Here is a 23,710-nt window from a genome sequence, read left to right on the forward strand (position 1 = left end):
CGAAAAATAAACTTTTTTTGCTGTCTAATTTTTAATAAGACGCCAAATCGATAAGAAAATTACTTCCGTAGATTCAAAATTTTCATATCATTACAAAAAAAAATGTTTGAATATCTGCATAATTAAATACTCATTTCCAAAGAATATAAAATTAACCTGTGCTTAGCTGTCCACTGAAAAATGAAGAGTCGTAATCAACTCCTGCAGCTATAACACAAAATTCTTCATGATAGGTATTCGAAATCAAAACATCTTGAACAATCGACGGCAACCCGCTCGCTCGATCAGTTCGTTCGTGAGCCCATCCGACCTGCGCAGGCGCCTGCCCGTTTCGACAGGTTCGTCGCTTCTTGGCTTCGTGTATCGTCTCTCTTGCTGCGCGCATTCAACTCTCCTCTCGCGCGAATCCGCCATCCAGTTCCCCGTCCACCCGTTCAATGTATAAAGTTTAAATGTACGAAAATTCGCACCGCATTAATTCACCGACCGTCGCCGAGTGAAGATCGTGGACCTCGTGGAGTTTCAAGAGTGTGTTTAGTTTTTAAAAGAAGCAGTCAGGAATAATACGCAAATCTTCAGTCCTGAAATCATGAAGAATCTGGGTGCAGTTCTTGGTGTCGCCTGTTTGGCCGCCGTTGTCAGTGCAGGTAATTCGCCGAGCATGGTGTGCCATCGCATAATAAATCTACCCAAAAGTAAAAAACAAGAGTAAGGTTTGATTCGATAACTGGTTTTGGTCAGTTATCAAAACAGTCGAAAACAACGGCCAGAAATACCGGTTCTTAATGTTTATTCTGCGAGCGTTCTTGGCCAGCAGAAGAACCAGCTGAAGATCGTCGTCGAGGTGAACCGGCGAACTTGATCTTGAGCGATATCTGCCCCAAGGTTGCAACTCTGTTCTGATGTTTCCGAGTGCTTCTGTGGATGGCTCGCAAGAAGTTCGAAAAATATTATCGAATTACAATAAATGTGTGACATCAGCTTAAGCGGGGGGAAATCCATGAAGGTTACCAATTAACACGAACGGCTATAGTGTGCGAGTAAGTGTAAGTGTATGGAGCGACTAGTGTGGAGTTGGACGTGACGTGATTAAACAACCAGGAAGATTCTGAGCAACCATAAGTGCTGGATGATGATCGTGGTGGGATGCCTTTAAGGTGATGCCATTGGCGGACTATACAGAATGAAGAACATAGCTTGTTGTTGTTCTATTTGAAGAGATGATGAAGTGTAGATAAAGAAAATGTGATCATTGTTTAACGTGGAGTCGCCGTAATGAACTGGACAAGCGAAACCATAAAAAATATTAATTGTGTTGACTTGATAATTTGTACTAACATTCCGGACAAGCAAAAAAAGAGACGAAGGATGACCTCCTTGAGCTAAAAAAAATTGTTTGCCATTATTTAAAAATACAGTCACTTATTTATATTAAAAAATAGATATTAGATAAAAGCAAAAATAACTAAGTGAATGAAAACAGTATTTTAAAATGCAATTTACACTAGTCCAGTTGTTTTCAAAATATCAAAGTATTGACAATTTTTTTCAGTGGCTTTTACTTTTATCTACATAAAATTCTAATGGTTTCAAAACATATTTTTTTGCTCCCTAATTTTGTAGGGTAGAGAGGGGGCGAAATATGCTTTGAAATATATTTGCAACGGCCGAAGTTCATATTCGCATTTTTTTTTAACTTGGTAGAGCTGTTTAATAACATATCCCAACAAAAACGCGAATTCATGAAAACCTTCAGGATCAGTCTGATAAGAATAGATTTGTGTGTCAGGAATAACGTTTTATACATCAAAAAATCACATAAATCCTTTAGAGATCGCAATTTGCGGTTTACTGAAAAATATCATTTTCCAGAGAGTTTTGCACTGAAATATTCAAAAATAAGTTTTAATCACTTCATATTAACTTCAAATCAAGACTGACGACTTACTAAAAATAAAAATAAACTGCCTGGAAGTTTTGAAAAATTCTTCTTAAAAAATGGCAGCAAAAAACTATTTAAAAAAAGCTTAAAAGGCTGATTTGTATAGAAAATATGTCGCTTTATATTTTTGAGTATTGAAAAAGTGATGAGTGGTGTGGTGAAGTGGTGAATTTAGTGAAAAAATTCAGCCATTTTTATTCAAAAAATGGAATAGGGGCAGGGGGGGGGGGGGGCAGAATGGCCCATGGGGGCAGAATGGCCCATGGGGCAGAAGGGACCACCCTTGGTTTTGGGCTTTAGAATGGATTTAGACGAACTGTAAGGCAAGGGTATTATAAAGGATATCAAATAACATCACCACACCGAAAACGACGTTTGAATTCATTGTATTTTTTTAATTATGAGCAAAAATGTAAATTGCCAAACCAGGCAAATGTTGTTTATTTCGAGGTTCTTAAATAAGCTTTCTCGAAAGTTAGATTGTTTAAAAAAGTTTGTTCAATGTTTATAATGTTACCAGGAGCTATTACGAAGTTAATAAAACAACAACGGAACCTTCAATTCATTTAGAGCCTTGGTGGTGGAAGTGTTAAATTAAAATCCACTTGGGGGCAGAATGGAACACCCTTTTCCTGCCTTATAAAAACAATCAAAAGTTTTGACATTTTGGTCGCTCCTGGTAGGTTCACAAACCACGTTTATTGCAACATTACTTGATTTTTTAGTTGTTTTGTTGCTTATTTGTAAAAAAAAAGTGTCTTATATTAACATATTAAAACTATTTTCAAAAATGTTTGTTTTGGTAACGTTCCCTTCAACGTTTTATTAGGCAAAATGGGGTAATTTCCGAGGTCAATTTTTCGATTTCTCGTGACTTTCATTTTTGATCATTCGAAAAAAGACGTGTTTTAATGATTTGCAGCCTGAAGTGGTAAACTTGAACTCAATTTTTGAATTAAAATGTTGCTAATTCATTGTATAATTTGGATTATGCCTTTGTATTTTTCAAAAAAAAATCTTTCAAATTCAAGTATCCTTTAAGTCAATTTATAACCAATTATTAAAATGGCGCAGAATATCAAAATTACCCATTTCGTAAAAAAATTGAAATTAAAAAAAAATGGATTGCTTTCTTAAATGCGCAATAAGACACTAGATTTAAACTTCTTCCAGTTTAACTATGTTTACTACACTCAAAGTTAAAATTCATGCGGAAAAAAAGAAAAGAAACGAGAGGAAAGTACTATTTGATGAGAGTAAAGACCTCTCGCGCTACAACAACAACAAATCGTGTTCATTCGTTCATTAAAACAGTTCATCCCGTTGAGTGCCTTATATGAACAAATGACCACCACATAATAACCGAACCTCGGTGGCCGATACGGCAAAGGCGCAGTTTAATATGACGAAGGTCTCGGGTTCGAGTCTCGGTATCAATCAATGATAAAGTATTGTTTTAAAAAGCTTATTAAAAGCAAATTAGTCATACTTAAAATAAAAATCGCTGCAAAAAAAAAATTAAAATTATAATTGATTCAAAATGAGTCAAAAAATCAGGAACATTAAAAATAACAAAACAGTTTTAAACAACGCAAAATAAAATTAAATCAAATAAACACATTTTTTAATGCTATGTTTGTTTTTCTTTCTAGAAATCCTGAAAAAAATGATTTATGAATTCTATTTGCATCACTAGCTTATTTATTAGTTTTCTTTAAAAGAATCGTTTAACAATAATTTTATGAAAAAAAAATATACTTTTCTAACTTTTATCGAACTTTAGATCCAGCCGCCACTGCTTCAGGAAAATCAGATCAGGCCCACAGGGGAAAAGGTTGTGTAAACCTGCTAAAATATGTTTTTGTAATTGTCTGCTCTACAATTTTCTCAAACATTGTCAGCAATTTAAAACAGGTTTCCCTTACGCTAAACGGAATAAATAAACATTGATACACTCTGAAAAATAACCCTGTAAAGTTGCAGAAAACACTAATTTAAAAAACGAATTGAAACTTTGTTCTGATTGAGAAACTAGACTGAAAATATGAGCTCATATTAGTTAAGGTTCAATATGTCCAGTATGGTCCTGAAGTTAGTAGGGAATTTTAATGCTTGAAAATTCCGGTTGATGCGCTCGAAATTAAACACTTTTGTCTTTTTCATATATCCGTGAACCACGCTATTGTGAATTCATGATTAATGTTGAAATTTACAGTATTCCTCAACTAATTTAACCGGTGACCTCACAACAAGACTTCGTCGTGGTCAACGGTCCGGTCGATGATAAATTAGATAATTTTCAGCTTAAAATTATACCAAAACACGTTAATAACCGCCAAATTATTCCAGATTGTGTAGCATATTTGAAATGATAGCCCAATTTTCTGACGATGAGCTGTGCACAAATTTGCATCTGTTTTTTTTTCGTTCAGAGTAATTTGGTCAAAATTTGAACACCTTGCAGTGTAATCAACTGCTGGTTCCGTTCGGTGTCGTCTACACGCGTCGTTTGAGCTTAATCTTAACTGATTTCGCGCACGGGTCAAATCGTTTTAACGCTGACTGGACTAATCCACGGTTTCATGCATAATTCAATGACGATCGTTTGAGCAGTCGATAAAATTTTGCTTTAGCACTTTGGCGTCATGCTACCGTGTCTGTACTGTCCGGTTGTTTTATGGTTTATGTAGAACATCAACGAGTGATTTTCGAAATAATTTATATGGCTGTCATGCTGAAACGGAGCTGCAAAGTGGATGAAACCTGAAGAAAGTATGCAAATCTTCTGATGGTGCACTTGAAAGCGCGCTGGAAACAGCACTGAATACGAAATTATGCGACAAGTGCTCGAGCGTTGATGGCTTTCAGCGGTGGTGATTGTCATTCCATGGGGTGCTAGGAAGCTCCATGCTATAAATATGTCAGATGAGGGAGTATTTGCGCATCTGGTTCTGTTGGACATCTGCAATAAAAGTACTGCTGTTTACTCAACTCTGGCAAATAACTATCTCATTTTTAATCATAATTTTAAAACGTTTGAAAACTCTCTCCTACAACAACCTATTGACCAACTTTTCGCTTCCACGCGTGAAGCCCTTCCTGCGAATCAACGACCTCTAAACGCCACCCCAACTTCAATAAAACCTTCATCGAACCATCATTTGGCACCATTTAAGCATCCCAATTAGCATGTGTTAGCTCGCTCAAACTGGTTTTTCCCACAAACCTATCCTTCGAGGTTCAGGCAGGGGCCTATCATCGGTTCCTTCCGCCGGTGCCCAGGGCTTGGATTTAAATCCGTAAACTATCATAATTTTCGCCGCGAGCCCCATTAACTGACCGCTCGAAGATTGCTGGTTTCTATTGGAGGGTCATTTCCCTATTTTCGAGGGCTAATTTGATTTTTTTTGGCAAGTTACCGCCCCAACCAGTGTTGCCAGATCGATTCACCTTTTTGCTTTTTCTCACTTTCCTTGCAGAATTTGGCTTCTACGTCCCGAAGGCGTTCTACAAAATCGACGAAAATGGCTACAAATCTCCGCTGACCTACATCGACAACCTGCCGGTAAGAACTTGGACGGAGCGTTTCACCACATATGTGAATGTCGGCCAAAGACCCCGAAAGCCCCAGTTTTCGGGGAGTTCGGCACAACCGAACCAGCTCCAAAACAGCAGGAGGCATTATCAGCTCTTTTGGCCAACATTTATGAATTGATTCTTTCCGCGATTTCCCACTTATGCGGCGCGGCACGGATATATGAATGATGATGCCAGTGGAATTTTCGGGATTTTTTTTCTGCTGCTGCCCCTGATTTTTGTTTTTTTTTACCATTTCAGCCAATCTTCCACCGCACGAGGAGAGCCGCCCAGCTGGGAGGAGGTAATTAGCCTAAAATGATTGTTGTTTTTAGCCTGTTGAAATCTGAATATTTGCTTTTCTTTTGATCGGGAAGCTTAGCCGACCTTGAGCTGTTTTGTGGCGTTTGAACAACTCATGAGAGAAATTTTTTGAAGAATTTACAACCCTATGCCTTGAGTGCTATTTAAATAACTTTTTTTCTCATTCTCATCTCAAAAATGTGTATCTGGCTACCTTGTCATAAGACGTGGGCGAATTCGTAGATTCAAATTTCGCTACTTCGAATGTCACTCAACCGCCAATACCAGGTGTCAAACTGATGTTGACGTTTCAACTCAGCAAACGTCAAATCTATACAAATTGCTGCCGGATCTTTTTTTCGGATCTCTCCCGGAAAAGATCTGGCAGCAGTTTTGTATGGTTTGACGTTTGGGGAGGGTGCCGAAAAAAGGTTAACAAATCAGTTCGTGCATCAACCTTAATCAGCGGTAATGGAGCACCGGATACGAGTGGTAGAAATGACAGTTCTCCCATAAGGAATACATTGTAGAAAAAAGCAAAAACTGCTCGAATGGAAATGCTCCATTGACGATTACCGAGCACGTAATTTTGACAGCTGTCAGTCGTCCAATTAGCGGATTTGGATTCGCTCATTGGAATGCAGTTCTTCTGTAATTAACCTGGCCATGGTCTTCGTTTTCTACATACACGAATGGTATTCCGGGTCTATAGGACCCAGAAATGTTTTCAGCTGCCAAAATTCGAAATTGTAACCGATTTTGGATGTCTTGGCCGCAAATGAAAGGCTAGGATGTCTACTTTCTGAATCTGTTCGGCAGAACCGGTTTTGGACACCGTGGCCACCGGGAACCTGTTATAACTGAAACAAGTCCTTTTTGAGGCCCCTAATTTAAGGAACTGTATCTCCGAAACGATTGCACATAGTAGGTTGCTTCCGGTTGCATTCGACAGATAATAACCTGAATTTTAAGCCCCAGAAAAAATAATTGGTCCATAGTAGCCACCGGTTCCGGTAACCCGGAACTTCCGGAAAACTTGATTTTTGCAGTTATTGACATAAAACCGTCACATGGACCAGTCATTTGAAACGGATTATTTTGCAAATCATTGCAGAAGGATACTACATACTACCCCTGACTGTTTGGTATCGGTTCTGGCCAACTGTGGCCAATCCGGAACCGGTTCCAGGAGTACCCTAAACGATTCCAATAATAGTCACGCTAGAAACCCGTCATGTTGCATATCAAACTTCATGAAATTGAAAGTTATGATCATCTGAGGTCATGTCGATGTCTTCTGACCCACCCTGGTGACTCCGGAACCGGTTACCGGTGGCCACTGAGAGACACTATCGGAATATGCAATGAACCCTATCATCCGACGTATCAAACTTCATGAAATTGAAAGTTATGACCATCTGAGGTCATGCCGATGTCCTCTGACCCAACCTGTTCACTCCCAAACCGGTTACCGGTGGCCACTGAGGGACACTATCGGAATATGCAATGAACCCTATCATCCGACGTATCAAACTTCATGAAATTGAAAGTTATGACCATCTGAGGTCATGCCGATGTCCTCTGACCCAACCTGGTCAATCCGGAACCGGTTACTGGTGACCACTGAGGGACACTATCGGAATATGCAATGAACCCTATCATCCGACGTATCAAACTTCATGAAATTGAAAGTTATGGCATGACCTCAGATGATCATAACTTTCAATTTCATGAAGTTTGATACGTCGGATGATAGTGTTCATTGCATATTCCGATAGTGTCCCTCAGTGGCCACCGGTAACCGGTTCCGGAGTGACCAGGTTGGGTCAGAGGACATCAGCATGACTTCAGATGGTCATAAATTTCAATTTCATTAAGTTTGATACGTCGGATGATAGGGTTCATTGCATATTCCGATAGTGTCCCTCAGTGGCCACCGGTAGCCGGTTCCGGAGTGACCAGGTTGGGTCAGGAGACATAGGCATGACCTCAGATGGTCATAACTTTCAATTTCATGAAGTTTGATACGTCGGATGATAGGGTTCATTGCATATTCCGATAGTGTCCCTCAGTGGTCACCAGTAACCGGTTCCGGATTGACCAGGTTGGGTCAGAGGACATCGGCATGACCTCAGATGGTCATAACTTTCAATTTCATGAAGTTTGATACGTCGGATGATAGTGTTCATTGCATATTCCGATAGCGTCCCTCAGTGGCCACCGGTAACCGTTTCTGGAGTGGCCAGGTTGGGTCAGAGGATATCGGCATGACCTCAGATGGTCATAACTTTCAATTTCATGAAGTTGGATACGTCGGATGATAGGGTTCATTGCATATTCCGATAGCGTCCCTCAGTGGCCACCGGTAACCGTTTCTGGAGTGGCCAGGTTGGGTCAGAGGACATCGGCATGACCTCAGATGGTCATAACTTTCAATTTCATAAAGTTTGATACGTCGGATGATAGGGTTCATTGCATATTCCGATAGTGTCCCTCAGTGGCCACCGGTAACCGGTTCCGGAGTCACCAGGGTGGGTCAGAAGACATCGACATGACCTCAGATGATCATAACTTTCAATTTCATGAAGTTTGATATGCAACATGACGGGTTTCTAGCGTGACTATTATTGGAATCGTTTAGGGTACTCCTGGAACCGGTTCCGGATTGGCCACAGTTGGCCAGAACCGATACCAAACAGTCAGGGGTAGTATGTAGTATCCTTCTGCAATGATTTGCAAAATAATCCGTTTCAAATGACTGGTCCATGTGACGGTTTTATGTCAATAACTGCAAAAATCAAGTTTTCCGGAAGTTCCGGGTTACCGGAACCGGTGGCCACTATGGACCAATTATTTTTTCTGGGGCTTCAAATTCAGGTTATTATCTGTCGAATGCAACCGGAAGCAACCTACTATGTGCAATCGTTTCGGAGATACAGTTCCTCAAAGTAGGGGCCTCAAAAAGGACTTTTTTTGGTTATAGCAGGTTCCCGGTGGCCACGGTGTCCAAAACTGGTTCTGCCGGTCGGATTCAGAAAGTAGACATCCTAGCCTTTCATTCGAGGTCAAGACATCCAAAATCGGTTTCAATCTCGAATTTTGGCAGCCGAAAACAATTCTGGGTCCTATAGACCCGGAATACCATTGGTGTCAGTTTTTTTTTGGCGGGCACTTCCGGTGGCCACCGGAAGTTCATTTTTGGCCACAATGTGTGTCTTAATAAGTTACACAAAGTCACAAAATTTCAGATCTCTAGGTGTTTTTGGTCAAAAGTTACAATCACTTTTATAGTGCTACTGGGTCCTATAGACCCGAAGACCATGCCCGGGTTAACGAATCCGCCCAGTATTAAAAATTGTTTTAAATAAAATTTTCATTGGCTTAAATATGAACAAAATGAAGTGTTGCCAAACATGAAGAATTAACCCGGGTTTGAAAAATATTTTAAAAAATTCAATAAAGGTATTTGAAATTATCAAAATAAACTTCACTGACGTTGTACCAGATTATAATTTTTTAGCAAATCAATTAGCTGTTTTTGTTCATTTTTGCTGATTCCCACTCAGTTATGTTCTCATTAAAGAAAACATACTGATTAATTAATAACACAAATTCCTCACATGTTCCAGCAAACAAGTACATAAGTGCTCTACTTTTAATTGCACCTCGCCTTCATCCCGGGGTGTTAATTGACTTCTTCGTCATTTTGCTCGTTCCCCGTTTCATGTCTTTCATTAATAATTTGTTTGTTTTTTTTTTTTTTTCCTCTCATTTCAACACGCATTTTCCGGCGCACAATAACAGTAAACTTTGGCTTCCCGCAACTGCCGTTCCCGAACTTCCCGGCGATCCCAGCCAACGGCCAGGGTAACTTCCAGGGCGTCCAGACCACCATCACCAGCACCGGGTAAGTGGGCTGCTAAATTTTCTAAAATCGCAAATATTTACTCTTTTAGTAGGTGATGTACCCTTAAATTAGCATCTCTTCAAAACTTGGCGGATTTCCCATCGTGCAAACAGTCGAAACTGGTTAAACCACTTTCTGTTTGTCACATCCATTTGGGCCCGACTCTGAGAGAACATCAGAAGAGTAAACAAGTATCAACGCGACGTTTTGTTGAAAACAAACAAAAAGGAACTCGTTTTATTATCACCAAAGTTGTTTACCTCGGAATGAGTGGAAAATAAGACAGATGGACCGAACCGATTACTCATTTTTTGGTCTCTGCGACAAAAAGTAATATTTGTGGGATTTCCATGCAGAAGCAGAATATTAAATTTTTATCGAAAAGTCTACATCGAAGTCTACAACAAACTAAAAAAAAATGCAAATCAGGCAAGCCAATGAACTGCCGAGTTTCATGTTTTAACCAGATTGAACCAGTTGTATCGTTAGTTCTGATTTGCATGTGTTCTGTTTTGGTAGGATATTTTGACTGTGGTGTGCATTGTAATACGTATGAAAACAAAATAATTTAGATTTCAGTTAAAAAACTCAATTAATCTTTATAACATAATAACTCAAGTCAAATTACCAAGCATTAGATTCAAAATTGATTTCAATAATTGTTGTTTTTTTTATATTCTGATAAAACCGTTAATAGTAGTTTATGCAACAAGTTGAAAAAGAGGTTTTTTTCAGCACGAGTCGTACATTTATCCAACGAGGTTCACCGAGTTGGATAAATACGAAGAGTGCTGAAAAAATCAAGTTTTGCAACGAGTTCCATACAACATTTTTTGCAATTCCAAAAAACACACACTGAGTGAAATTTAATGTCAAATTTTCATGTATTTTGTCAATAAATCGTTTAAATCAAAAAAATATTGAAAAGTGTTACCTTCGAAACAAGTGCTGAAAAGTTCAACTTTAGAGCACTTGAGTGCTGAAAAGTAGAACTTTTCAGCATTTATTTTGAAAAGTGTTGCTATTCGATTCTGTTATTTTGGTACAGAAAAGTAGGCTATTTCGTTGTTCAAGAATGACAGGAAAAGTAAGTAGTTTCACGACGGAATTGTAAAAAAATATTTTTTAAAGTTTATGTTCCTTGTTTAAAAATGGCAATAACAAGTTACGGTTTCAACATTTTACTCAAAAAAAGTGTTTTAAAATGCACCATACACCAGTCATTTTGTTTTGTAATTACGTACATTGTTAATAGGAATTTCATAAACAAATATAATATTTTCAAACGAACCCAAACATGCTTGATAAGATTATCAATACAGAAAAATGCTGTCATTGATTTTTTTATGCTTACATAAAAATGGCTCAAAAGCAAGAAATTGAAAAAAAAAACATTTTGTTAGATATATCTACCGAAGCCCAAAAGAGTAAGAAAAAGCATGAATTATTAAAATGAAAATTTTTGTTATAAATGAAACAAATGAAAATTACCAATTTGAGTTATTGCAAACATGAGATGTACATTAAATTTCCCCTACAATAGCATTTCTCCCGATTTTTTATAGTTGAACAACGAAAAACGACTTCGTTTTACAGTTATTTTTGTTCTTTTTCTAAATGAATCTTTTTTTTTTTTTTTTTTTGAATTAAATATACTTTATTGAATCTTTCTTATAATAATTACATTTGGTTTACATAATAAGTGGTCAGCTGTGGCTCTTCAGCTTTATTTTGCTTTTCGTGATTTAAACACTGTTCATTTTTATAACTTTAAAAGTATATGATTTATCATTTTTGTAACACTAGGTACAATGAGGAAAAAAAAATGTTAAGAAAACATAACCTAACCTAAAACTAACTTAAACTTAAAATAAACTAAACCAATCCTTGAATCAAGGGGTATTCAGATATAGCACATTTTTCCCTGAATTTCAAACATTTTTCTTGAATCTTCTGATCCAACATTTTAACTTCTGCTAATTCATGAACCTCACGTGATCTTGTCCAGCCAGGAACATTCAAAACCATTTTGAGTACCTTGTTTTGGACACGCTGGAGCTTCAATTTATGAGTTCTAGCGCAACACTCCCAAACAGGTACTGCATACTCAATAACGGGATAAATTATTTGTTTGTAAACTGCTAGCTTATTTTTCAAAGAAAGCTTTGATTTTCTGTTAATTAAAGGATACAAACACCTGATGAGAATGCTGCACTTGTACAATATTTTATCTACATGCTGCCGAAACAATAGTTTCGAGTCAAGTATGAGACCTAAATAGACAACTTCCTTTGACCAGGGTATTGAAACATCATTCATTTTAATCAAAACATCATCCTTTGGGACAAATCGGGCCGATTTGGAAAGTGGAAAAATGATGGTTTGAGTTTTGGCTGCATTTATGCGAATTTTCCAGTCGCCAAAGTATTCGGAAAGAACATCAAGACCCTTCTGAAGACGGCCAACTAAATATCTGGTTATTTTACCCTTATAAATAACGGCAGTGTCATCAGCAAAAAGTGACAACACACCATTACCAGGAAGAGTAGGCAAATCAGATGTAAAAATATTGTACAGAAGTGGGCCAAGAATACTTCCTTGGGGAACCCCAGCATCAATGTTGAATAATCCAGAAGCAATCCCATTCAGAAAAACCTTGAACGATCTCTCCGAAAGATAGTGCTGGATAATTTTGATAAGATACATTGGAAAACCGTATAAATACAGTTTATGTATCAAACCATCATGCCAAACATTGTCAAAAGCCTTCTCAACATCCAACAAAGCCATAGCAGTTGATTTAGACTCAAGCTTGTTCTGCTTGATGATTTTAGTTACTCTCGTAAGCTGATGAGCAGTATTATGCCCCTTTCGGAAGCCAAACTGCTCGTTCAAAATTATATTATTATCGTTGGTAAAATCCAAAAGCCTTGAATAGATGACCTTCTCAAAGAGTTTGGACAGACTACTCAAAAGACTAATGGGACGATAACTTGTTGGCGATGTTGGATCTTTTTGAGGCTTCAAAATTGGTATGACTTTGCCCAGTTTCCTATTGGTGGGGAAGTAACCAAGTTGCAAACATTTATTGAAAATATTGGCTAGATGTTGAAAGAACTGATCACTCTGTTTTTTCAACACTAGATTAAAAATGTTATCAAAGCCTGGAGCTTTCATATTTTTCATTTGTTTAACTGCAACTTTGACTTCCTCACCAGAAACATGGGAATCTGCAGGAAATTCAAAGGTAGAGTCATTGATTGTTGAAATACTATTGGCTACTGATGTTTCTTTACGGCTGGTCATGGAAGCGCCAAGATTATGTGAACTAACAAAATGAAGCCCAAGTGCATTTGCCTTTTCCTCGGATGTAATCAAAGGAGAATCCTCAACAATCAGAGGAGGAATAGGCTTTGGTTTTTTTTAAGAACTTTTGAAAGTTTCCAAAATGGTTTTGAATAATTCCCAAGCTGGCTTACATGTTTTGAAAATTCTTGATTTCTGATATTGTCAAGTCGGTCTTGTATGATTTTGTTCAAATTGTTCACTGAAATCTATTTGTCATAGTCCCCAGTCCGTTGATATTGTCTCCTATAAACATTCCTAAGTCTAATCAAGTGTTTAGTATCTACGTCAATATCAGTTACCTTAAAATTAACAGGAACCTCCCGAACGTTGGCAGCCTCTGCTTGGTTGATAGCCTGCTGGATCACCTCCAGCGAACGATCAATATCAGCAGAAGTTTCCGGGTGTTGATCATAGTCGATGTTGCTGTCTACCACTTGCTGAAACTGCTGCCAGTCAACGTTGTGGTAATCTTTCCGGGTTGGTTGCCGCTGCGGAGTAACGGAAGCTCCAACCTCCACAACCACCGGATAGTGATCAGAACTCAACTCTTCAAACACCTCAGGATGAGCCACGTTCTCAGCCATATTGGTAATGAAGAAGTCGATGATTGAGTGATTCCCAGACCGAGCCACCCTCGTTGGACGATCCGGACTCACAACGTTGTAGTATCCGTTTTGCAGATCGTTGTGCAGAATCACTCCGTTCCGATTCCTCCTGCTGTTGCCCCAAACTTCATGCTTCGCGTTGAGGTCACCAGCAATGATGTACTTTGCGCTCCGCCGTGTCAGCTTCTGGATATCGCCCTTCAGTTTTGCTGCTGAACCATCTCTGGAATTCACCTGACGTGGGCAGTATGCAGCAATGAAGAGAACTGGGCCAACAGAAGTGGGAATTTCCACCCCAACGGCCTCGATGATGTCCAGCTTGAAGTGTGGCAGCCGGCGTGGCTTGAGATCACGATGAACAGCGACAAGCACACCTCCTCCTCCAGAGGCGGTCCTATCGAGCTGCGTCGCGATCTTGTAGTTTTGCAGATAAACTTTTTCACCGGGCTTCAGATGAGTTTCCGTGATGGCAGCTACGTCGATCTCCTTCTCGCGAAGAAAATCCACCAGCTCTAAGTTCTTCCTCCTAATGGAGCAAGCGTTCCAATTCAGCAGCTTGAGGGACCTACGATCCATACTGGATGACGAACGAGGTCAGCACTTCAATCTGCTGGGTCTTGGTTTTGCATCCACGCAGTGCAGCGGACATCTGTTTGAAAATATTGAGGAGTTCGGTTGAGGTGTAAAGATCATTACCATTTTCCTCAACTGCTGGTTCTTGGGTTGGTCTTGGCTCCTGGCTGAAGCCCGGTGGTGGCGGTCTCGGCTCTTGGCTGGAACCCGGCCGTGGGTGATTCATCTCAGCTCTCTTCCTGGGATCCAACGGCAACGGTGCCAAGTTCGGGACCTGGCGTCGCGGTTGAAGAGGTGGAAAATTTTGCTCCACCAGGGCTGGAGGAGTTCTACGACGCTGAGGCTGATTCTTCGTCGATGCTTGCTGCCGAATTTTCACGAACTCAGCTCTCTTGGGGCACTTTCGGTCGGTTGACGAGTGCTCACCGTTGCAGTTGAGGCACTTCACCAGCGAATCTTGGATGCACTGGGATGTGATGTGCGCATCAGTACCACATTTGGCGCAACGACGCTTCAGGTGGCAGTTCTTACCTCCGTGCCCGAAGCCCAGGCAGTTGAAGCATTGTGTGACGTCACGATGCACTGGTCGGTATCGCTCCCACGACACGATAATGTTGAAAACCGCTCGAATTGCCTTCAGCTCAGGAAGCGTCGTCGATCCCTTAGCCAAATGCAGCAGGTAGAGCTGGTCACGGTACTTGATGTCTTTGTTGCGTCGGCTCATTTTGTGCACGGCCAACACATCCAGTTTCAAAACTTTTAGCTCGGCAGCTAATTCCTCCACTGGCATGTCGTACAGACCTCTGACGACGATTTTGAACGGCTTATCCATGACGACATCATGGGTAAAGTACTCCGCCTCGTTTTCGGTCAAGTAATCCTTGACCAGTTGATAGTGCTGCCTGGATTGCACCAGCACGTTAAATCCGTCCTGACACAGACGAATGTTGCCTTGGACTTTCCCAGACTTGATGAGTTCAACCAGCCCCGCACGAAAGTCGATCGTTGCTGCTGATTGCCTCACATAAAAAGGAGGCAGTTTCTCCTTTCGCTGTTTCACTTCATTCTCCTTTGCTTCCGCTACCTGGTCCTCGTCAGGCAGTCCAGCAAACTTGTTGTTCTTCAATAGCTGCTCCTCGTGCGACGAAGAGTTCTCCTCCTCCTCGTCCATCGGTACAGTACCGTCGCTCTTTTTCGTCTTTTTGCTGTTCGATGTCACTTCCAAAAGCACCTTCCTTTTGGAAATTCCCGGTTTTTGGCCATCAGTTGAGGCCTCAACCTTCCTTTTGGAAATTCCCACTTTTTTGCCTGCTTGAGCCGCAGGTAGGGCGATATTGCCGGCGTTTTGCGCCGGGACGCGACGAGTCATGTTGATTCAGACAACCTTCACCAACGAATGCTCGGATGACAATGATTCTAAATGAATCAATTTAAGCTCGCCTCAATTAATTCGCTGATTTGAAGGTCGCGGTCTCACCAATGAAAATATTTTTGTATGATTTTTCAGGATGGGTTACGGAACATATCCAAATGTGGTGAATATCAACGGGATTTTGAATTATGATTTAAACAAAATTACCGGATTTCAGTACATAAATCGAACTCAAAGTAACATGCTTCTCCATCGAAATGAGAGCCAAGTACAGTTTGCTGAAGACGCATGGTGCTTTATATTCCATTAACACCTAAACCTTCAAGAAGCTAAAAAAGAGGAAATTAGTATGGAAACATTCCAATTTCGTTGAGCTTGGAAGTTAAGGTGTTAATATAACGAATTCCGATATTGTTTTGGAATTCTGTTCTGTCGTTAAAAATGCATCTGCAATGGTACCGTCATCTGGGGCGAATATCCCTTATTTAATTTTCAATTGGGGGTTGTATTTAACCCCAAATAAAGATAAAATTACCGTTAGTTGACTTATTTAAACAATTAAGTTTCATTATATTGGTTAAAACACTTACTATTTTTGCATAAATTATATTTTTGCAATTCCGTCGTGAAACTACTTACTTTTCCTGTCATTCTTGAACGACGAAACAGCCTACTTTTCTGAACCAAAAATAACAGAATCGAATAGTAACCCATTTCAAAACAAATGCTGAAAAGTTCTTCTTTTCAGCACTGAAATGGATGCTGAAAAGTTGAACTTTTCAGCACTTGTTAGGAAAAGTTATACTTTTCAACATTTTTTTGATTTGAACGATTCATTGACTCAATGCAAGGACATTTGTCCTATAATTCTGTCCAAAGGTTTCGGAATTGCAAAAAACGTTGTATGGAACTCGTTGCAAAACTTGATTTTTCATCACTCGTCGTATTTATCTAACTCGGTAAACCTCGTTAGATAAATGTACGACTCGTGCTGAAAAAATCCTCATTATGCAACTTGTTGCATAAACTACTATTTTTGGTCCGATTTTGACTAAAATTCTATTTTTTAGTGATTTTGAATCAAAATTATCAAAAAAAATTGAAGAAAAGAATACAGAGGAACCTCTTTTTACGCGGTGCGTTACGTTTTTCTTATTTGTCGATTTCTCTGGAACGACGCAACAGTTTTGCAATCTTTTAAAAGCAATTTGTAGATTTTGTTCAGATCTACAAAAAGCTTTTTGGAGCTTCCAAAAATATTGTATGGTTTTAGAGAAATCTATGAAGTAAAAAGCGTAACGCCACCGCGTAAAAAGAGGATTCTCTGTACAAAAATGTATGGATTTTCTTGCCCGCATTTTTTTTAGGAACACAGATTGTAAAAAATAAGGAGAAGAGGAATTTAATTTTTTTTTTCAATGATTAGCAATTTGTTAGGCTTGGCTTAATACTGTACTGGTTATAAGGTTACAAAGATTTCGTGAACCTAAGTATAAAAGACTTTATTTTTCAAACATCAAATAAATGGCCAAAAAGTGAAAACATTCCGTAACATACTCAAACAAACAAGTCGAAAATCCGAACATGAGCTTTTTAGGAAAAATACATAGTATCAAAATGGCTGTGCGTACCTTTGCCCCGTTCTATCGTACTTAAAAAACAATCTAGCTATTTATGTCTTATGTTTTGAAAGTTGTAATTTATAATTACTGCTTACATGTCACTGTTATTGTTATCAAACTTGGCGAAGCAATGAATCGACCTCATTAGGGGAAAATCTTTTTACGCTCCAAACATGGTAAAATCCACGCGGTAGTAGATTCAACCTCACCCAGACCTTCGAGATTCATCGTACGTTCAATGCAACGAGAGCAGCTAAATAGCGTAATGATGCAAAAGCCTATCAATTTCTCTGCCCTCAGCTGGTGTGGCCCTCTTACTCTTATTTAAAGTCCCGGAAAAAATATAACAACACTGAAGTAAGGAAATAAACTCTTTGAAAAAGATAAAGAAAGAAAGGAAAAAAAGAAATCCACTCGCGCTAAAGACCGCTATTCTATCGCGCAGCGTATATCTTAATTCGAGTTTACAGAATTTATCACAGCATTGTGCTGCTGCTGCTGCTTCTTAAGCAAGTCATGCCAGGCCAGCGGATGCTGCAACTTCGCGGCGGCCTTGTTCGACGCTCTGGTGGAGCAGTGATCTTCTCCACTTTGAGGCCACACGTGTATCTTGGAGCTTTCCGGCTCCATGTTTGAGGGGGAGAGTTCACCTATAAAAAAATCTAAATAATCTTCCTAAAAAAATTAAATGTATAACTACAAAATAATTAGTAATTTTTTATGATTTTTTTGAAAAATAATCAATCTTAAAAATATTTTTTTAGCAGTGGTCCTCCACAGCATCCACAGGTTGATCGCAATTTTACCCTTGGGCAAACATAATCCGCAAGTGCACGTGGGGGGCTTAAGGGGGTCGCCGTGCTCTCGGTTCATTGGAAGTAAAAATAAAAGCATACCATCATCATTGCACAAAGCGCCATCCAGCGTGTGGAGGGGGAAAATCTCCTCGGCTCCACCGGGGGAAATAAGAAATTATCTTGGAAATGCTATCAACTGAGATGTTTATTTTTATACTCTGGCATATTTTCCTTGCGTGGTCTCTTGAGGGAGGGGAGGGACTATAAACACTCTTTCTTTGGCTGGAATAGAGGCTCCACCGCGAACATGGTCCTAATTAGGGCTGACTTTTGGTCTGGAAAAGCTGGGCTTGGTGGGGTTGAACATTTGAAAATCCATTTTAAATTCCTTAATCGTACAATTTCTAGATACAAGTTTTATCCTAGAATAATTTTAAGGAAATCTATTATCCTGTAAAATCAAATATCATCAAATTTAGGTGAAAAAGAAACATATCTTAAAACACACCGTGCTTGCAAACTGCATTCTAAAACTGCTGACGATCGGATATCCAAGAGATCTTCAAGTCCTCAAGAAGAAATATAAAGCGAATTAAGTTCACCATCCCAGCCTTAAACCTATTGATTCTCCCCCAGACATCATTGCTAAGCGTCGCTAGCGCCAGCGCCGACACTCTCAAAGGAACATGACTGTTGGCAATTACGGGTTAATTCTGCCGGGCTGATTCAATTTGATGGGATCAGTTCGCTGAGTCGTTTGAAATGGGATGCAACATTCTTGGCAAGCAAGGATTTCCTTTATCGTGAGCAAGATCTTGATGAGGGTGACGATGAAGATGAGCTGATTAGAAGTGATAAACGTGGAAAAATTTAGTTTTGAAGTAAACGTTGAATGCTTAAGGCTTCTTGAAACATGAGTTATTTACTGTGTTTTCGAAAAAATAATAATAATTTAAACATTCAGATAACAGTAAACATGTGTTTACACCAAATTATTTAAATAAATTCATAAATTTCATCATTTCGTCGCCGTCGTGCTAACTTGTCGTGCGTGCATTTTGGGCCAAATTTAGTTAAGAAAACCATTTTGTGCATCTCACAATGCCACATCTTTTAACCTTCACAGATCCCCAAAATTTGATTTCAATCCTAAAATATTCAATGAAAACCAAAAAAGCTCCGAAAATTTTTGTCACTTTTCATATAAAAGTAGTTTCAATCTTGTCGTGCTATCTTGTCACTCCCTGAAAATTGATGTAAGTGCGACAAAAGGCCAAAGGGATTTCAGGTCAGGATGCGTTTGACGCACGTACAAGCTAGACTACCTTAAACATTTGTAATTACAGTAGTTGTTCGGTAACTGGGCGTTGTTTAACTGGGCTGCTTTTTAACTGGGCGCTCGATAACTGGGCCGTAGCCCAGTTAAAAAGCAGAAAAACGTCAAAAAACCAAAACAAACCGAAATGACCGAGGGGTTAATGGACCGAGGGTTAATGGTTAACATTTTCAATAAATAATAAAAACTTTTTTCAAACTTTTATTTAATTTCAAGTCACAATTAAAGAAATATGAAAAGTAAACATCGTAAATAAATTTGATTCACTTTTATTTTTATATTTCATCAGGAAAATATTATGCATCGGTGTTCCCCTCGTTATTTTTCGTTCAGCCCAGTTAGCGAGCAGCATTCGGTGACTGGGCTACGTTCTCAGCCCAGTTACCGAACAAATACTGTATAACTCGGGACACCAGCAACCAACTTCAACCAAACTTCGGGACAATGCACAGAATGGTCAGCCAAACATAACGTGTTTGTTATTGCGTGCTCTCGTTTTTGTTTATTCAAGGTTAAACATTAAAACGCGTTTTTCTCGGAACGTCAAAATGGCGGGTGCGACAAGATAACACGACGACGTCGATTTGTATACTTTCATCAATTTTTGTACACAAACAGTTCCTCAGAATCAGGTGCAATTAGAATTTACAAACTTTGATGACAAATTGTCCATTCTTAAAATTTTGGTACCGTAAACCGGGGTGACCTTGAAAGGATTTCAATTTATGCTAGGAATATTTTCCATTGGTAAGGGGTTTTTTTTCTTCACAACAGCATGTCAGTAGAAACATTATTATAGCTGTTATGCATACTTTTGACTTAAAATGAAAATAAAAATTTAAATTTGATATATAGTTAAAATAAAATATTTTTAGAGACAAAACAATTTTTTATAACTCTTTGATATGTTTAGTGGTAAAAAGAAGTGCAACCAACTCAAAACAAATGCATTTTTGCAATTCCGTCGTGAAACTACTTACTTTTCCTGTCATTCTTGAACGACGAAATAGCCTACTTTTCTGTACCAAAAATAACAGAATCAAATAGCAACACTTTTCAAAATAAATGCTGAAAAGTTCTACTTTTCAGCACTGAAATGAGTGCTGAAAAGTTGAACTTTTCAGCACTTGTTTCGAAAAGTAACACTTTTCAACATTTTTTTGATTTAAACAATTTATTGACAAAATACATGAAAATTTGACTTAAAATTTCACTCAATGGGTGTTTTTCGGAATTGCAAAAAATGTTGTATGGAACTCGTTGCAAAACTTGATTTTTTCAGCACTCTTCGTATTTATCCAACTCGGTGAACCTCGTTGGATAAATGTACGACTCGTGCTGAAAAAATCTTCTTTTTGCAACTTGTTGCATAAACTACTATTTCGTGCATTTACTATCCCTTTTAGTTCATTTAAAATAATGTTTAATAATATTGAAAATTCCATGTACATTTTGTCAAACCGTTTTTTCATGTGAACTATTTTTTCAAACTGAAAATGAAGTGTTCAATGTGCTGACAAAAACCATAAGATATCAAAAAGTTGAGTAAAAAAAGAGACTTTAAAATCAGGCGATTTTTCAGTATTTGTTTCTAAGTTCTGTGAAATTACCATGAAATGTGATGATTTGATTTGTTGGTCGACGTGAAAACCGGAAACTTTGAGCTTGAAAAATCACTTAACTTGGTTGCTTAATATATAATAATCTTTCCGATTGAAGAACAAAATGTTTTATAGGTCATTATATAATTTTACAAGATCTGTGAAATTTCCGTGAAATGTTGTGTTTCGGATAGTGATCCCCGTGAAAATTTGCATTTTTTAGCGCGAAAAATCACTGAACTTTAAAATCATAAATGGGATAGACAAATACGTTTATTTGTATCATCCATATAAATTTTAAAATAAATTAGGGCCGTTGCAAATATTTTTCAAAGTTCAACACACCAAACCAAGCCTACTCCGGTGGAATCGCTGGCGGCGGTTGGACTCGCAATCCAAATGTCGTCAGTTCAAACACTGGGGTGGAAGGTTCCTTGGAGTAGAAAGAGGTTTGGGTGCTCTCCCCATTCAAGCCTTCGGACTCCTAGGTTCGAGCAGAAACTTGCAATAGAGACCACAAAAGACCCGGGGGTCGTTAATGTGGATGGTTTGATTTTGATTTGAAGCTTCAAATCCCACTTGATTTTTTTTTTAAACACAAACCCTAGTAATTATGTTTTTTTTTTTTCAAATTCCTTATTTTCCAGTGGTGGCAACCTGCACAACCGCTTCGACGAGGACGGCCCGGTGGTCCAGAGCACCTTCACCTCGTTCAGCAACAACAACGGCCACGTGACCCAGACCACGCACTTTGTGGACAAGGACGGCAAGGTAACGACCCACCGCCAGGACAACCAGAACGACCAGCAGCAGCCAAAGCAGGCAGACACCTCGTCGAACCAACGGGATGACGGCAAGTGGAAGGCACCGACGACGACGCAAAAGCCCAAGAACTAAGGAGAATCCGATTTCCGGCAAGCGAAAAATTATCATCGACACGTCGTCAGCTGGCACTTTAGCCACCTGTAAAAGATCGGAGAAACATAACAAAAGAAACTAAATCGAACTAAAATTATACGATCCCCGCCATTCCTGTCCAGAAGAAGATCCAGTCCGGAAATGTGAAACGACGGGGCAATTAATTGGTCCCACTGAGAAGCACATTTTTCGAAATCGCACAAGAACAAAGAAAAGAGGAGAAAAGCTCAAAATCATAAAAAAAACAATAATTTATAAGTAGAAATAGTCGCGATTTTCTATTATTCCACCTCTCCACACGATCCGCCTTCATCGCCGCCGCCGTCACAAGATAACAAAAGAGAAGAAGTCAAAATAAATCAAGATGAAAATGGGACACGCGCGCAGGAAACGGCAGTGTGAAATTATGCGCGCAAATTACCGATATCTCGTGGCCGAGCTGCTTAATTTCACTCTTTTTCAGTCATTTTTGGTTTTTTTGCTTCCATTTCGTGTCACAATGCTCAGCAAATCGATGGATGGAAACTTTCAACAGTGGCCAACAATCCAACAGCAACAAAATTGGAGAACGAGAATTTCCAAAACTAATTTATTGTGTGTGTACTGATTCGTAGTTTAACAATGCCAATTTAAGTTTAATGCCTAGAAATTAAATGATAACAAAAGCAGAACCGTGAATAAAGATATCTAGTTTAGAGAAGAAAGAAAAGAAGAAAAATAAGCTGGCTCGTGCTTTTTTTCATTGAGAGGGAAAGAAATCCATCTACCGGTCGAGGCGGAAAGGGAAGAAAGACCCCTAAAATTAAATGGTGGAAGCAGCAGAAGCTTGCGAATGAACTGGACGCGTGCGGACCATTTAATTGAAATTGATACATGTTTTTACACACTTGCTACAATGTGAGCTTCATTGAAGCAACAAGTTACAGTGAACAAAAGCGATTTAAAACTTGTTAATTTTGGGTTTTCCTTGGTTTGATGTAAAACATGATAAAAAATGGAAAATTTGAATAAGAGATCAACATTCTTCAAAAAGCGAATCAGCTCAAAATAATCATTCGTAACAAAAATGTTATAAAATTCAGGAAACAAAAGTCTTCTTATATCTTTAATTATCAGCCTTCACATTTTTTTCAAAATTATTAGAAATTGACTTTAATTTCCAGATTATTACAGTACTCAGAGTATAATGGAATTACATGCTTATCCTTCAGATGATACAAAACAAAATAGTGCTGAAAAGTTCAACTTTTCAGCACCAAAATCAGTGCTAAAAATACTATTTTTGCAATTCCGTCGTGAAACTACTTACTTTTCCTGTCATTCTTGCACGACGAAATAGCCTACTTTTCTGTACCAAAAATAACAGAATCGAATAGCAACACTTTTCAAAATAAATGCTGAAAAGTACTACTTTTCAGCACTCAAATGGGTGCTGAATAGTTGAACTTTTTAGCACTTGTTTCGAAAAGTAACACTTTTCAATTTTTTTTTTTTTTTGATTCAAACGATTTATTGACAAAATACATGATAATTGGACATGAAATTTCACTCAGTGTGTATTTTTTGGAATTGCAAAAAATGTTGTATGGAACTCGTTGCAAAACTTGATTTTTTCAGCACTCTTCGTATTTATCCAACTCGGTGAACCTCGTTTGATAAATGTACGACTCGAGCTGAAAAAATCCCCTTTTTGCAACTTGTTGCATTGTTTCTCCCGAAGGACAGGAAAAAATGACAGTTTCACAGGGAAATTGCAAAAAAAAAAATATTTTCAGTCTTGGGCAGCTTCTAAAAAATACCAGAAACACTG

General features: G+C 38.7%; 1 protein-coding gene across 1 annotated transcript; it reads left to right on the forward strand.

The window, feature by feature from the left end:
- The first annotated feature begins 364 nt into the window (after window positions 1-364).
- On the forward strand, window positions 365-22,621 carry LOC120429792 (uncharacterized). The gene is made up of 5 exons (XM_039594854.2): window positions 365-647; window positions 5,422-5,507; window positions 5,780-5,822; window positions 9,626-9,728; window positions 21,630-22,621. The coding sequence occupies exons 1-5, from the start codon at window positions 590-592 to the stop codon at window positions 21,877-21,879; spliced, it is 540 nt and encodes a 179-aa protein (XP_039450788.1). The 5' UTR covers window positions 365-589; the 3' UTR covers window positions 21,880-22,621.
- Window positions 22,622-23,710: the final 1,089 nt, after the last annotated feature.

Source organism: Culex pipiens, chromosome 2 (genome assembly GCF_016801865.2).
Source record: "Culex pipiens pallens isolate TS chromosome 2, TS_CPP_V2, whole genome shotgun sequence".
NCBI classification, from domain to species: domain Eukaryota; kingdom Metazoa; phylum Arthropoda; class Insecta; order Diptera; family Culicidae; genus Culex; species Culex pipiens.